At 37.4% G+C, this 14,908-nt stretch overlaps 2 protein-coding genes and 1 non-coding gene across 6 annotated transcripts; 2 read left to right on the forward strand and 1 right to left on the reverse strand.

Moving 5' to 3' along the window:
• Positions 1-1,957: 1,957 nt before the first annotated feature.
• On the forward strand, positions 1,958-2,039 carry trnas-aga (transfer RNA serine (anticodon AGA)). The gene has a single exon. It is a non-coding gene; the product is annotated as a tRNA-Ser (tRNA).
• Positions 2,040-2,183: 144 nt separating this feature from the next.
• On the forward strand, positions 2,184-6,681 carry cfap418 (cilia and flagella associated protein 418). The gene is made up of 7 exons (XM_056257282.1): positions 2,184-2,388; positions 2,684-2,783; positions 2,905-2,963; positions 3,097-3,116; positions 4,297-4,342; positions 4,515-4,610; positions 6,418-6,681. The coding sequence occupies exons 1-7, from the start codon at positions 2,249-2,251 to the stop codon at positions 6,581-6,583; spliced, it is 627 nt and encodes a 208-aa protein (XP_056113257.1). The 5' UTR covers positions 2,184-2,248; the 3' UTR covers positions 6,584-6,681.
• A 262-nt stretch (positions 6,682-6,943) lies between these two features.
• On the reverse strand, positions 6,944-14,843 carry LOC130089653 (uncharacterized). Of its 4 annotated transcripts, none has more exons than XM_056257113.1 (13): positions 14,616-14,843; positions 12,413-12,559; positions 10,554-10,637; positions 10,238-10,324; positions 9,972-10,058; positions 9,780-9,863; positions 9,598-9,687; positions 9,411-9,497; positions 8,859-8,975; positions 8,689-8,769; positions 7,517-7,630; positions 7,183-7,341; positions 6,944-7,090 (listed from the first exon to the last, which is right to left on the reverse strand). In XM_056257113.1, the coding sequence occupies exons 2-12, from the start codon at positions 12,540-12,542 to the stop codon at positions 7,220-7,222; spliced, it is 1,083 nt and encodes a 360-aa protein (XP_056113088.1). In that variant the 5' UTR covers positions 12,543-12,559; positions 14,616-14,843; the 3' UTR covers positions 6,944-7,090; positions 7,183-7,219. The 4 variants fall into 4 exon arrangements, with proteins under 4 accessions (XP_056113088.1, XP_056113079.1, XP_056113096.1 ...); XM_056257104.1 differs by having other exon boundaries at positions 9,780-9,866; positions 10,238-10,321; positions 14,616-14,842; XM_056257121.1 differs by having other exon boundaries at positions 9,780-9,860; positions 14,616-14,842.
• Positions 14,844-14,908: the final 65 nt, after the last annotated feature.

The raw sequence follows: 14,908 nt of genomic DNA on the forward strand, positions 1-14,908 counted from the left end.
TTAAAACCAAGCGTCAAGTCCACATTGAGATCATGTTAAATGCACAATATGTAATTTTCGCCGCTACAGGTCACTTTTTCAAAACAAAGGCGTATCTTGATAACTCCGTGAATGAGCATGCATGGGAGTTGTCGTCTCCACAAAGGAATCCGACGGACTCAGGCAGAAATCATGTTCATGGATGAGCTAAAGTAGGCTATTTAAGTTTTATTAACGTTACTGTGGTATGAAGCCGGAGTCGGACGGGCCGAGATCCGCAAATAGACTGTAAAAAAAATAGTGTTGTCTCTGAGGCATGCATGTTAAGGGGATAGTTAAGTTCACTCAAGAATAGTTCACTAACCCTCATGTCGTTCCAAGTTCCAAAGTCTTTCGTTCATCTTGGGAACACAAATGAAGATCTTTTGATGAAATCTGAGGGATTTCTGTCCCTCCATTGACAGCTCCATTTTGATGCTTCAAAACGTCCATAGAGATTGTTAAACTGATATGAATTTAAGCGGTTTATTCCAAATTTTCTGAAGAGACTCGATCACTTGATTAACAGATTGCAAAAAATACAAAAAATATCAGGAGGGGACATAATTTCACCAGGAGGGGCAGCATTGATCTATGTATCCCACAGCGATCGTGTTCCGAAGATGAACGACTTGAAGGCAGGGGCGTAGCCAGTATTGGGCCAGGGCGGCACTGGCCCGCCCACATTACTCACTGGCCCGCCCAGGCAAGTTTGATAAAAATACATTTTTAGTTTATTTTTATTCAAATGTATTTAAGAAAATATATTAATATATACCTGATTTATTGTTGACTGCTGTGTGTGTTTAATTCGTTTTCCGAATAAAATGGAACTGTCGAAGCAAGTTGTAGAAAGCCTCTCTCCGGAACGTTATTGGTTGCTATGGTTGCTGGGGGTTCCGACAGGAAAACTCTCAGCGGCGTCGGCGCCACAATAATGGCTAAACAACTTTCTTTAATGTGCTATTTGAAAAAAGCAAGAGTTGAGGAAGAAGACACGCCACTGCCTTCATCTACCGAGTCCACCCAGCCCAGTTCTTCCGACTCATTACCCCAGGAGAAGGCTAGTCAGGTGCTGGTGGCGGCTGCTTCTTGCTCCCTCTCTCCCGATAAGCCTAACGTGGGTTTACCCGCCGATCTAACTGCGATATTATTATTTTAGCTTACTTTATTTTCGGGTGAACTGTCTTTGCACTGCTGACTAGCCTGAATAAAATAGACAGGTTATTGTCTACACTGGTTTGTCCAGCCTTTATTAAGCTCTGTTGGTTGAACATGATGATTTGCCGAATATTAAGGTGTAACTGTTTTTGCAGTTTCAGTTTGTCTATTCATTTTTCTACTCTCTAAGGTTAATTATTACTGAAGTCATTTTTTTCTATGAAAAACTATAGGCCCACTCACATTTTCACTGGCCCACCCAAAATACAATTTCTGCCTACGCCACTGCTTGAAGGTGAGTAAAATTACCTAGTTATAGGTTAACTCACCCTAAAAAAGAAAATTCATTAATTTTAATGACAGAATTTTCTTTTTGGGGTGAACGAACCTTTTAAGTTAACCTATGCAAAAAATATCAGAATTGGACATCATTTCACCAGGAGGGGGCAGCATTGATCTATGTATCCCACTCTGTAGCTGATGAGGCATCTTTAGAATGCCTTCTATGCATCCTTTAGTTTTATATATGGATCAGCATGTGAGTTAATGCTTTGTTGAAGTCATCATGTCGCCCTCTTACAGATATGCTTTATTAAATAATTAGACTGGCTGTTAAAGAAACATTTTTGAACAGCGTTCAACAACGTAACATGCCACATTTTTGTGCCAATAGGTACAAGAAAAGACGTTGGAATATTTTAGTACTTCCAAATTAATGTGGGGTTTTTCCTCTGATTTGAAAAACAGTGACAGACCGCATACACGTTATTTAGCATGAGTTGTCGTGGCCGAGTGGTTAAGGCGATGGACTAGAAATCCATTGGGGTCTCCCCGCGCAGGTTCGAATCCTGCCGACAACGAAACGTTTTGCCTTCTACAACTTTTACACCAACCAGCAAGTCGGATTCGGAAGCGTCACGTCCTCATGGAGAACACGTGATTGGGATATTTACAGGACATTAAAGTTGATTTTGTGAAAATATAACCAGTGAAGCCTTTCTGAGAGGATAACAAATAAATGATCCACACGTTTCTATGGTAACAAACCACAGTTCCCCACCGTATAATCATGGCGGATGATTTGGACGATTTACTTGATGAAGTCGAATCAAAGTTTTGTTGTAGCACCTCGGCGTCCAAACAGTCAAGTTATGTTTCAAAACAAACGGACCAAAATTGTGTGAATCCCAAGGACAAGAAACAGTCAAGGTGGTAAGCTAGCGGGATTAGCACCCGAGCTAACGTAGCTAAAATTAATCCAAATAATGTATAGTGTAAAGTGTTTGGCTATATACAATATAGCCAGACACTTTTAATACGTTGCATATGTACGATTTTTTTATGTTAGCAATCGGACTAAAATGCTTAAAAAAATGTTTGCTAGGAGGCTAACAAAACAACGTCTGATCAATGCATTCTTAACATCGTCTCAAACATCTAAACAAAACCAGATTCTTCCAAGTCAGATTTGTAACGGTTTGATTTTTATTTCCACGTTTTCCAGAAAACAAGGCGGTAAAAGAGCTGAACACGAGAATGATGATATTGACGCTATGCTGCAGGAAATTCTGGATGATGATTATCAACCCATCAGCACACATGATGTAAGTGAACAAAGCAATACTTTTATTTTTTTCAAGTAACACTGGATAGCATTAATATTGCTAGTTGTTGTTGACAGTGCACATTCATCATCTGAAAACAATCTCTTATGATCTGAAGCAGGAACCCATTTCAGGAAAGACATCCACAAGTGATTCCTTTTCTCAGACTATGCCCAAGAAGTACGTTTTTGGTTTCACATGCATGTAGAAGTTATACAGGAGAAATTGAGCATTTTAGATGTGAAACATAACTAGATTCAAGATGTAAGACGTGTTGTCAATGACTAACGCTTGTCACTTTCCCCTCAAACAGATGTTGCCCTGTGTTTCTTGGTGGAAGCTCTAGCATACCTGTCAAGTATCCCGTTTTGGCCGGGAAAGTCCCGTATTTTACCCTTCTTTCCCGCCGTCCTCCCGTATTAGTATTTTCCCGTAAATCTCCCGTATTTTAACCTGCGTAAAAAATAATAATACCCCGGACGGAGTAAAAAAAAAAAAAACATTCCCAATCTGAGCTCTGTCACTAGCCTCGCGATAATTACATGTAGGCTACTATAGGTGGCAGTTGTCGCGAGGTTAGTGTGTGAGGTCAGATGATGAGTGACAACCATAGACTGTAAAAAATAGGTGACAACGCGGGAAAAACAAACAAAAACAGAGATGGATGATGGACGCTATGACAGAGACGGAAGGCACTCCTGCCAAAAAAAACAAAACATGTAAATACCGCGATGGCGCGATCAATGGGACAGTGAATTTTCTTTTCTGAAGAGGAGCAGGGTGGGGGACAGTCACGCGTTTTGTAACTGCGACTTTAGCATCTCACACGGGGGAAGGAATTATATGTCAGCACGAGAAAGGGTGTTTAGCATGGTACGAAATATTGTTACAGAGAATAGGATGACGTTAGACAACAGAACTGTTTGCTCTACACTCATGTAAAATTAACCACTCTGGCCCAGCCCACAAATACACTCCTTCCAAAACAGTCTTAAAGAATACAAAGTCTGCAACAAATTTGTACAATTACTCACTAAAAGAGTAAACAAAAGTTATGTGAAATGAAAAGAAAAACTGTAAAGAAAAGCGATATGAAATGAAAAGAATGTCTGGAGTGAAAATAAAATGTAAATGTAAAGACAAGCAATGTTAAATGAACAGAAAATATGCAAATAAGCCTTTAAATAAATGCTCTTCATATATACCATATATATAGCACATATATAAACCACATATATAAACCACATATATATATATATATATATATATATATATATATATATATATATATATATATATATATACCACACATATATATATACCACACACACACACACACATTTATACGTATATAGCCTATATATATTTGTGTGTGTATGTGTGTGTGTGTTTTCATTTAGGCTATAACACCTGTCTTAAAATGTAAGGGATACTGGAGCTTGGTTAGGGTGGTGGGACTGGTCGCGGTGGGCGCCGGAAAATTTCCCTTATTTTCAAATCCAAAACTTGACAGGTATGAGCTCTATACTACATGGTATTGGAACCAGCGTTTCTCAAAGGTGGAAATTACATCAGAATCCGTCTTGCCTGGACTTGAGGGCCACATGCATATTTTAATGATATTTTAATGCATAAATTAAATTACACCAAGTAATTCAGTCATGACAGATTTAGTTAGATGTGCAAATGTATTCTGACTGTAGTCTGTAACAAGAACTCTTGTTTTTGAAGGGCCTGCAACCGATTAAGATGTACCTCTTGTGACTTCAGCGTACTCATGTTTGACGATCATGAGTGGGACTCGTCCTGCAACTATTTATTTTTCAGGTAAGGTATCTGCAAAAATGTCAGGAGGGAACATAATTTTATCAGGAGGGGGCAGCATTGATCCACGTATCCCACTGCTCACTTAGCCCTCGTTTTTTGCACAGCATCAGCTTGTCAGTTAATGATGCCTTTGTTGAAATCATCATGTCACCCTCTTGCAGATAAGCTTCATGAAATGTTTGAACGGGCTGATAAAAGAAATACTTTCAACAAGCGTTTAACAATGCAACACACCACCTTTTTTGTGCAAACCCTGTTTCCGCCGGACACGTCATTTCCTTATTATCTTCAGCACAGTGTCTTGCAGCGTCTCACTCAACTTTAGCATCAAACAGACAGTGAATCATTCGCACCATGTCTTTTATGTAGTTATCTTCCATATTTAGGCCACGATGCACTTTGCTGCGTGCTCAGACACAGTCGAGCTCTAAGGGCCTTTGTGTTTTAATGATCTACTTTTTCGAGATTTTCAAGCTTTAATTAGGAGAGCATGTGGATGGAATTTGTCAATGAATCTTTAAAAACTTTAACTTCAGGCTTCACCTTTTAAACCGGTAAAATAAGAGCTCATCAAGAGACCACTTTTTCGGGATCGTTGCTCTATTCTAATATCCAGGTATATAGAAGAATCCTACCCAAGGTCATATTTCTCTTCAAAACTGCATTTCAATTACGCAGAATATGAGAATATGCTTTATTGTTGTGGGAAAACCTCTTAACCTAGTTTATTGTTCATTGACTACTATTAGTTATGCCATTAACGGATTTATCTCCCCCAAAAGTGTAAACATTTCGCCTCCCAGGAACCATTAAAACATTGAAATCAGTCCGCTCACATCTGTCAATCTCTATCCAGCTCAACCAATAGCGTGAGTTTGGGGCGTGGTGGCTACTTGTAGTCATTACAGACACGGAGGCTTTCGTATGCTATTGAACATCGTCTTTAATGAACTATATGGAGAGAGACCGCATCACTTGAGCATGAACTTGTTTATCTTTGGGGAACCCCAGGCGGAGCCGGTGTGGGAACATGGCTGGCCTTGCACAGGAAAAGACATTCAGCTTTGGTTACAGAGAAGTGCAAGCTAAAATTCACTGCATTTAAACTTTCAAAGATTATACAGGTCACGAACACGTCAAAACAGAACATGGTCAACATGTATGACACAAATTAACCATGTACAAAACCAGGGTTTTCAACAGAACAGATCTAGGATTCCAACTGCTCCTTCCTTGCTAGATATTATATAGGGGAACTTTCCAATAAATTCTGCCCATGCCTGAAGTGTTTTTGGTTTGGCTTTATTAATTCTCGCTGTTGTGCATTCTAACAGTGCAATATTTTTGAGATCTATTAGCCACATTTGAACTGCCGGAAACGAATATGCTTCATTTTTCTAATTCTGCTAGGTGCCACTAGTGTCGCAGAAAAGCTTCCATTTTTTTGTTTGTGTGCAATAAATAATAAGAAATTATTTTTTGGTTTTAATTATATTTTTATATCTAATATTGCTTTTATTTTTCATTATGTTACTGGGTTGAAATGTGACCTGGACAAAAAGTCTGGGGTAACCACTCGACTTTACAGCTTTTTTCTTCCTCTTATTCAGAACAGCCAGCCCCCAATTTGAAGCGATGAAGCAGACCCACATGCAAGATATTAGTTCTTAAAAGTTTGATGGCAGTCGGTGATAAATTTCCAAAGATAAGCCGAATTGTGTAACTGAGCGCTCTTGGTTGAAATTGGACATTTGGAGATGTGATATTCAAATCCTCACAAAGCTTCTGCTCTCTTCCCGTTCTTTAGGAACAACATGCCGGATCATAACAAACTAAAAGCCAAACTGAGGAGGAGAAAGGGTGTGCGTGCGTATGCCTGCCAGTGTAGCTGGCACTCTGCCCTGTCCCTCTCAGACCTGAGGGAGCAACAGCAGCTGAAGTGGGTTTGCGGCAAACACAAAGCAGGAACTTGAGTCTGCAACAGTTCTCCCTCTGAAATCTCATCTGTGTCCCCCAGCAAGTGTTGTGTGCTCCCCTCCTCACATAAGAGAATGCTGGCCATTTTCAAAAATATATATATATTGTGCAATTTGCAGGGCTGGATAGCAAAGAATTATTTTCTGTTTTCTTCTTTGAGTGCAGTTTTTTGTTTTGTGTGTGAAGTAATTGTGAGTCTCTTTGTCGATACTATACTACATTATCCCTTAGAATTATGAAGTTCAGTGGAGGGTTTATATTATAGACTTTTTTTTTTTTAAAGGACGTAACGTGTTCAAATATTGTAAATACACATGCTACATTTTTAGACATTTAACAAATAATAGGATGCTTGATCATGGTTTAGAATGTTTATTATAATATAGATGAACGATGCTGATTTATTTTTCTGTTCTTCCGGTATAATAAGAAACACTCAGGTATTGCAAGGGCCCATTTGTGTTACATTCCACGGTTTTCAGGGATGTGTTGTTGTGAATCATCTGCCCAAAATATTAAATGCAAAACATTGTCCACAGAATAAAGAGAATAAAAATAATGATGTGTGCTTTTCTAAAAAAAAATGATACCTTACCTGCTGAGAAAAACCTCTAGCACTTATCATGCTGATTTCACCAGGTTTCAATGTCAGCGTAGTCACCATCAGAAGATCCAGCAGAATTGTCCTCCCTCTCTTTTATAGATGGTACATTCACGTACGATGCCTCTGATGTTGTACTACTATTATCTGTTTCTGAGATGAATAAATATAAAGTCAGTGGCGTGCCAGTGTTTTTTTGTTTTTTTACCTTCAAATTGATCCTGCTTGCTTTAAGGTTCAAGGTTGCTGTACAAAAGAGCTATGTGATTTCAGAAAGGAAGCTCTCTGTGCAAAGAAATATCGTCACATGGTTAAGTACAAGAGGTACCTTGACTGAGGTTTCTAGTTACATGCTGTTCGTCGTAACCGTCAGTACTTTCTGTCGTCTGTGCAATGTGGGGATTCTGAAAAGACATCTCAGGAAGTGATGGGCTTTCCTCACCTTCCAAAAACAAGAGAGACCAATTGTAGTAACTATTTTTGACTCAAGCTGTTTAAAAGGTGCGACTAGCATTATGCAGATAAGTCAAATATACAGTGGTTTGCAGATCTGAAACCAAATTTTAGATTAAAAAGATTTTTTAAATATATTGAAATTGAACAAAAGTTGGGGGTCAGTTTTTACATGTTTTTGAAAGTCTCTTATGTTTGATAGACAGATATAAAAAAAATGTATTACAATTTCAAATAGAAAACAGTTATTTTAAATTGTAATACATTTTTTTTATATCTGTCTATCAAACATAAGAGACTTTCAAAAACATGTAAAAACTGACCCCCAACTTTTGTTCAATTTCAATATATTTAAAAAATCTTTTTAATCTAAAATTTGGTTTAAAGACTGGTTTAAAGACTAAAGACTGGAGTAATTTGCTATCACAGGAATACATTATATTTTAAGATATAATGTATTCCTGTGATAGCAAATTACTCCAGTCTTTAGTGTCACATGATCCTTCAGAAGTCATTTCTAACATGCTGATTTGCTATTGAACTATTTATTATTATCAATGTTGGAAATAGTTGTGCTGCTTAATATTTTTGTGGAAACGGTGATGCATTTTTTTCAGGATTCTTTGATAAATAAAAAGAACATCATTTATTTCAAATATAAATCTTTTGTAATATTTGTCTTTTTTGATTAATTTAATGTGTCCTTGCCGAGTAAAAGTATTCATTTCTTTTCAAAAAAGAAAAACATTTAGAAACGTAGTGTAATTTAAACTGGGGAATAAGGTTTTTTAGGATATTTATAATTGTATTTAAAACAAAGAAACATGACAAAATGACAATAAAATATAAAAAATTCTGCACTATTTCTAGGTCAAATAGAATGTGTCACATGAAATGTCAGATTTCATGTTTTGAATTTCTCTCAAAGTATTTTGCTGATAATACAATTATAATGAAGATATTTATATTAAATAAGAAAAATCTAAAACCAAAGGATTTTTCACTTGTGGTCTTAGATGTTTATTTATTGTGATGGTTCATTCATACCATAATGGAGACAGGCGTTTTCATCAATCTCTATGTTCTGATAGCACTCTTCTGATGAAGTACTGTCTGAATCATTCTCATCTGCAAAGCAGAGAAGAATTCACACGCTTCCTTATCAAAATACACTGTTGTCAATATTGTTGCATTGTTAAAACAAAAAGGTATCGTACCTCGACTGTGGGCACGAGGAACATGACAGTCGCTGTAACCAGCAGTGTTTCCTGTCATCTGAGTGCTGTGGGGTGTCTGTAGTGACTTCTCAAGAAGTGATGGGCTTTCCTCGTCTTCTGCAGAAGACAGATCCCTGAGGTTTAGCTGACGGAATGAATCCCCAGAATGCTCATTGATTATACCCATCAAACTTCAATTTAAAGGAATAGTTCATTTCAAAATGAAAATTCTGTCATCATTTCCTCACCCTCAAGTTGTTTCAAACCTGTATGAATTTCTTTCTTCTGCTGAACACAAAAGAAGATATTTTGAAGAATGTCGGTAACCAAACAGTTGATGGACCCCATTGACTTCAATAGTATTTGTTTCCTACTATGGAAGTCAATGGGATCTTTCAGCTGTCTGGTTACAAGCATTCTTCAAAATATTTTTCTTTGTGTTCAGCAGAAGAAGTGAAATTCATACAGGTTTGGAACAACTTGAGGGTGAGAAAATTATGAATTTTCATTTTTGGGTGAACTGTCCCTTTAAATTGCTTTATATGAGCCTACCACAGTGCAGATTCTTGTCCATCTCCATCTCTGTGTTTTGATAGCACTCGAATGAAGATGTACTGTCTGAATCATTCACATCTACTGCTGAAGACAAAGACAATTCATGAATCTGATATGTATTCCCCTACTACAAGATACTGTTTACCCTTAAAGGCGAGAGAAATATTTAAAATCAGAGCTTTACCTTGACTGTCAGGGTCTGCTAATAACACAGTGTCACCATAAGACAGGGGTGCAAACTGTGAATTTTCATGCATCGATGCCGCTTCCTCACCTTCATGAGGGGGGAAAAAGATTAAATATTAGTAAATACACCTACACATGTTCCCTCTGTCTGGATTAAATGTATGATTTATTTTTGCATACGTGACTTGAAATTGTTGTCTGTGTCGGTCTCTGCGTTTTGATAGAACTCTCCAGATGATGTACTGCTTGAATCATTCACATCTACTCCTAGAGACAAAACAGGGTTTATTCATTTGAAATGTATTTCCCTACTAAAAAATGGAACTTCTCAGAGGGGAAATATTTGAACACGGAGGCTTCAATCAGCTTTACCGTTACTCTCAGTTCCTGGTGAGTTATGGTCACCATAAGACAGGTGTGTCAATGGTGACTTTTCATGAAGTGATGGTGTTTCCGCACCTTCATAAAGGAAAACTGTTTGATTGTTAGTATTTTAGGAATATTCACAGTAATAAAAATAATCATACTATTTAATTAATATTATGACACATACATCTAGACATGTTCTCTCTGGATTAATCAAATGAAGGTGCATCAAAATATCAAATGAACCCGAAATATGATTTATTTGTGCATACGTGACTTAAGAATGTTGTCCTTGTCGGTTTTGGTGTTTTGATAGAACTCTCCAGAAGATGTACTGCTTGAATCATTCACATCTACTGCTGTGTATAGAGAGAAAAAAAAGATACCTTTCTGATTTATTTCTTACTAAAAGTTGAATAAATATGGTCACATTAGATCAGTGTATCTTGACTGTGGGTGTCAGGGCCACCAAAAAACAGTGGTGTCAGTGGGGGGTTTTCACCTTCAAAACAAAGAAACAATAAAATACAGGTCATTTTTGGTAAGAGTAAAATATCCCATGAATCCGATTGATTTATTTGTTCATACCTGACTTGAAGGTGTCCATGTTGATTTCCACGTTGTGTGCATATCTTTCTCCATGCCATGTACTGTCTACATCATTCATATCTCCTGCAAGACAGTGAAGAAGAATTCATACATATCAAATGTGGTTCTTCACAAGTCACTGCTTATCCTTTAATGCAGAGCCTTTGACTTTAACAAGATTATGTGATATGTCCACAATGCTAAAACAGAAAAACTAGTGAACTATTTTGAAATGCTAAACTTTTAAGCAAAATTGCCACAGTTTTTGACCGAACTTTATTATTTCTATTCATATGGAACCTACCCATGTCGGCTAACGTATTTCCTCGTCTCTTTGTATAAGTGAAAAGGTAGGACCATCACATCCTGACATGAGTGTTATGAAAGATCTCAGACAAGATCAAATGCCAGTGTTGCACTGAATTGAATATTATGTTGAATATTGAATTGTTTGTGTGTGAAAAATAAAAACAAAAGCATATTTCTGATACCATAAATCAGGGGTCCTCAAATAGCGGACCGCGCTCCGGCTCCGGTTCCGGACCCTGGCTTGTCACAAACGGACCCCGAGACATGATGACAACGGTAACACAATATTACCGTTTCTACAGTTTAAAGTGAGAAGTCGGTGCGTCAAAACAACGGAACAGTGCACAACACAAGCGCTCATGGTCGCTCAAGGTAATGATCTTTCGGCGCTATATCCTCTAATATTTTTATCTAGAGCCAAACACACTTCATTCAAGTCATTCCGTTCGCTAAGCTTCTCTCTCCCGCTAAAGAAGCGCCAGATTAAGAGCTGCAGCAGAAACGGTTATTCAAACAACGGCAAAAACACAGTGAAAATGCAGCAAATTCAATTATTTTTATCGATCATACATAATGTATATGACTGACAATTCAAATAAACAAGTTTTTGTTGTTTTTTCATCTATACATTTAGCATTATTAATCAGCATGTTAAGGGCATTTCATAAAAAACTATGTTATAATTAGGGAAATTGTTTGTAGATGGCATGGAAAGACAACTAAAACTTTGAAATAACTTTGTTTTCGGCTCAAGATGAGAGCGTTTTAATTATCATGAACATTGTTGATTTGTTTTTAGTAGATACTTATTTTAAGCAAAATATAAAAATGGTCCAGACTTCAACAGGAAACTCCAGAACCCGCATACAGTAGATCTTCTGTCACATTGCCTTCTGCCATACATCTAAATGTAAAGATAATAATACCCGGATAAAACATCAGATCCTACATTTTAATATTCATATGCAAATGGGATCAAATGATGAGTTTTTTGTTGTTGTTTTTTGTGAGAAATTCTCAGACTCCACTGCTTTGGCTCTGAGGGCCCAATATACTTTGATATATAATCTATATAATATAATCTTTAACGACTATTTAGGATTTTTCTTTTCTTTAACAAAGTACTACTGGCCAAATGGAAATTTACAACCAATACGAAAAAAAGTACTACCTCTGCTGGGACAGAAATATCGAGGACTTGGAACTTGCAATATAGAAAGGCTGTTGATGGCACTTTTGTACATCTGCTCTCACAACAAAACATACTTTGACTTGTTTCATAAGGGAGATTTCAGAAGCTGGAGCTGAAGTGCTCAGTAGTTGCACTGATAGTGGTTTAGTTTAATATGAACTAAAGTACAGAGGGAAAAAAATTCTCCACTGACCTGAACAGACTTTTTTTTTTTTTAATGTAAAAATGGCTTATGCCAGTAGTATCTGTTGACTGATTCTCTGTTGCGACTTTTCTTGATGCGTGTCATTTTAAATAAGGACTGATTATATATTAGTGGTCATTTGCAGTAGAAGTGTTGTCTACTAAAGCGGCATACTTGGTGAGTTGTTTAGATGCAGTCCTTGCGGTCGAATGCTGTTCTGATGTTCATAGTCTGAATCAGTGTCAGAGTTGTGAGTGGGTTGATTTAATCTCTTGTTGAATTTACGGCCATAGTTTGAGCTCATTCTCGGGCCAAGACTTTCTGAGGAATGAAAAACAGAAAGTGCGCATTTACATTAAATGTAAAGTTTGACCATTACAGAAATTACAAAACATTTCATGTTTATGGCAATTACAATCTCATTATATATATATATATATATATATATATATATATATATATATATATATATATACACACACACTCACCTAAAGGATTATTAGGAACACCATACTAATACTGCGTTTGACCCCCTTTCGCCTTCAGAACTGCCTTAATTCTACGTGGCATTGATTCAACAAGGTGCTGAAAGCATTCTTTAGAAATGTTTGCCCATATTGATAGGATAGCATCTTGCAGTTGATGGAGATTTGTGGGATGCACATCCAGGGCACGAAGCTCCCGTTCCACCACATCCCAAAGATGCTCTATTGGGTTGAGATCTGGTGACTGTGGGGGCCATTTTAGTACAGTGAACTCATTGTCATGTTCAAGAAACCAATTTAAAAATGATTCGAGCTTTGTGACATGGTGCATTATCCTGCTGGAAGTAGCCATCAGAGGATGGGTACATGGTGGCCATAAAGGTATAGACATGGTCAGAAACAATGCTCAGGTAGGCCGTGGCATTTAAACGATGCCCAATTGGCACTAAGGGGCCTAAAGTGTGCCAAGAAAACATCCCCCACACCATTACACCACCACCACCGTGCACAGTGGTAACAAGGCATGATGGATCCATGTTCTCATTCTGTTTACGCCAAATTCTGACTCTACCATCTGAATGTCTCAACAGAAATCGAGACTCATCAGACCAGGCAACATTTTTCCAGTCTTCAACTGTCCAATTTTGGTGAGCTCTTGCAAATTGTAGCCTCCTTTTCCTATTTGTAGTGGAGATGAGTGGTACCCGGTGGGGTCTTCTGCTGTTGTAGCCCATCCGCCTCAAGGTTGTGCGTGTTGTGGCTTCACAAATGCTTTGCTGCATACCTCGGTTGTAACGAGTGGTTATTTCAGTCAAAGTTGCTCTTCTATCAGCTTGAATCAGTCGGGCCATTCTCCTCTGACCTCCAGCCTCAACAAGGCATTTTCGCCTACAGGACTGCCGCATACTGGATGTTTTTCCCTTTTCACACCATTCTTTGTAAACCCTAGAAATGGTTGTGCGTGAAAATCCCAGTAACTGAGCAGATTGTGAAATACTCAGACCGGCCCGTCTGGCACCAACAACCATGCCACGCTCAAAATTGCTTAAATCACCTTTCTTTCCCATTCTCACATTCAGTTTGGAGTTCAGGAGATTGTCTTGACCAGGATCACACCCCTAAATGCATTGAAGCAACTGCCATGTGATTGCTTAATTAGATAATTGCATTAATGAGAAATTGAACAGGTGTACCTAATAATCCTTTAGGTGAGTGTATATATATATATATATATATATATATATAAAATTACAGATCTAATGTGGTTTAACCCATATTTTGTGAAATAAATTAGAAAAATTACTAAATATGGGTTGGGCTGGGTATTGATGTATTGGGTATTGAACTTGTGATTTGATTTAATTCCGATTTAATTTGATTTTGATTAATTTACATATCATGTACAGAATATGGCGAATTTTCTCAAGGGAAAAATATCTCAAATGCTGTAAACTAATCAAAGAACCCTGTTAGTTGGTACATTACTATAGTATTAAAGGTTAAAATTAACTGATTTATATACAAACATATAAATTAGCGGTTTTATTGACATCTTTCCATGGTTGAAACACTGATTGAGCTCGAGACATTAAACAGATTTGTACTGTATTTTTCAACATACCTTCTGATGTTGATTCGTGCTATAATTAGCAGTAAAACGGAAGAGATGATCTATTCACGAGCTCTCTGTGCTTCTCTTGAACGGATAAAAAAGCGATCTGTCATGTCACATTAAAGAGCGCCAAATCGGTATTCATTAATTGAATTTCGTAATAAAATTGTAATTGAGAATCGATTAAAATCGACAGATCGATATGTAGGCAACTAAATACAAAAAAAAAGAAATAGCCATGTTATGAGGATGAAGAAAACAAATATATTGCAATACAAACCGTACTGCTGCCCCCTGACAGCCGAGACAATTTGTGTGTTATAGACTCCTATCTGTACATTGGACTGGTCCTGCAGGCTTGTGTGGGAATTACTGTGATGTTGATGAATCACACATGCTGTTGGCAAAGAGGATGAAAAAGAATGACTTAAACTTCCCCATGCAGCACTAAGCCTCTGCCTTAAGCTTTTGTATTGCTGTAGTAACTAATGTCAAAAGAAATGGTTCACAAAAGGTTTGAAGCATTTCCTGATATTTGGATGGAATGCACTAAATGCACACAGAACTTGGCCA

This window comes from Rhinichthys klamathensis, unplaced genomic scaffold, assembly GCF_029890125.1.
Source record: "Rhinichthys klamathensis goyatoka isolate OS25496 unplaced genomic scaffold, OSU_Roscu_1.1 h1tg000006l_1, whole genome shotgun sequence".
NCBI classification, from domain to species: Eukaryota; Metazoa; Chordata; class Actinopteri; order Cypriniformes; family Leuciscidae; genus Rhinichthys; species Rhinichthys klamathensis.

Excerpts from the sequence above, each read along its gene's own strand:
- cfap418 (XM_056257282.1), top strand. The coding sequence starts at position 2,249 with ATGGCGGATGATTTGGACGATTTACTTGATGAAGTCGAATCAAAGTTT. Across the intron at positions 3,117-4,296 it reads ATGTTGCCCTGTGTTTCTTG|GTATGAGCTCTATACTACAT; the intron begins GTGGAAGCTCTA and ends AAAACTTGACAG. Across the intron at positions 4,343-4,514 it reads GGAACCAGCGTTTCTCAAAG|GGCCTGCAACCGATTAAGAT; the intron begins GTGGAAATTACA and ends TTGTTTTTGAAG.
- LOC130089653 (XM_056257094.1), bottom strand. The coding sequence starts at position 12,542 with ATGAGCTCAAACTATGGCCGTAAATTCAACAAGAGATTAAATCAACCC. Across the intron at positions 9,498-9,597 it reads AGCAGACCCTGACAGTCAAG|CAGTAGATGTGAATGATTCA; the intron begins GTAAAGCTCTGA and ends CTTTGTCTTCAG. Across the intron at positions 8,770-8,858 it reads TCCTCGTGCCCACAGTCGAG|ATGAGAATGATTCAGACAGT; the intron begins GTACGATACCTT and ends TCTGCTTTGCAG.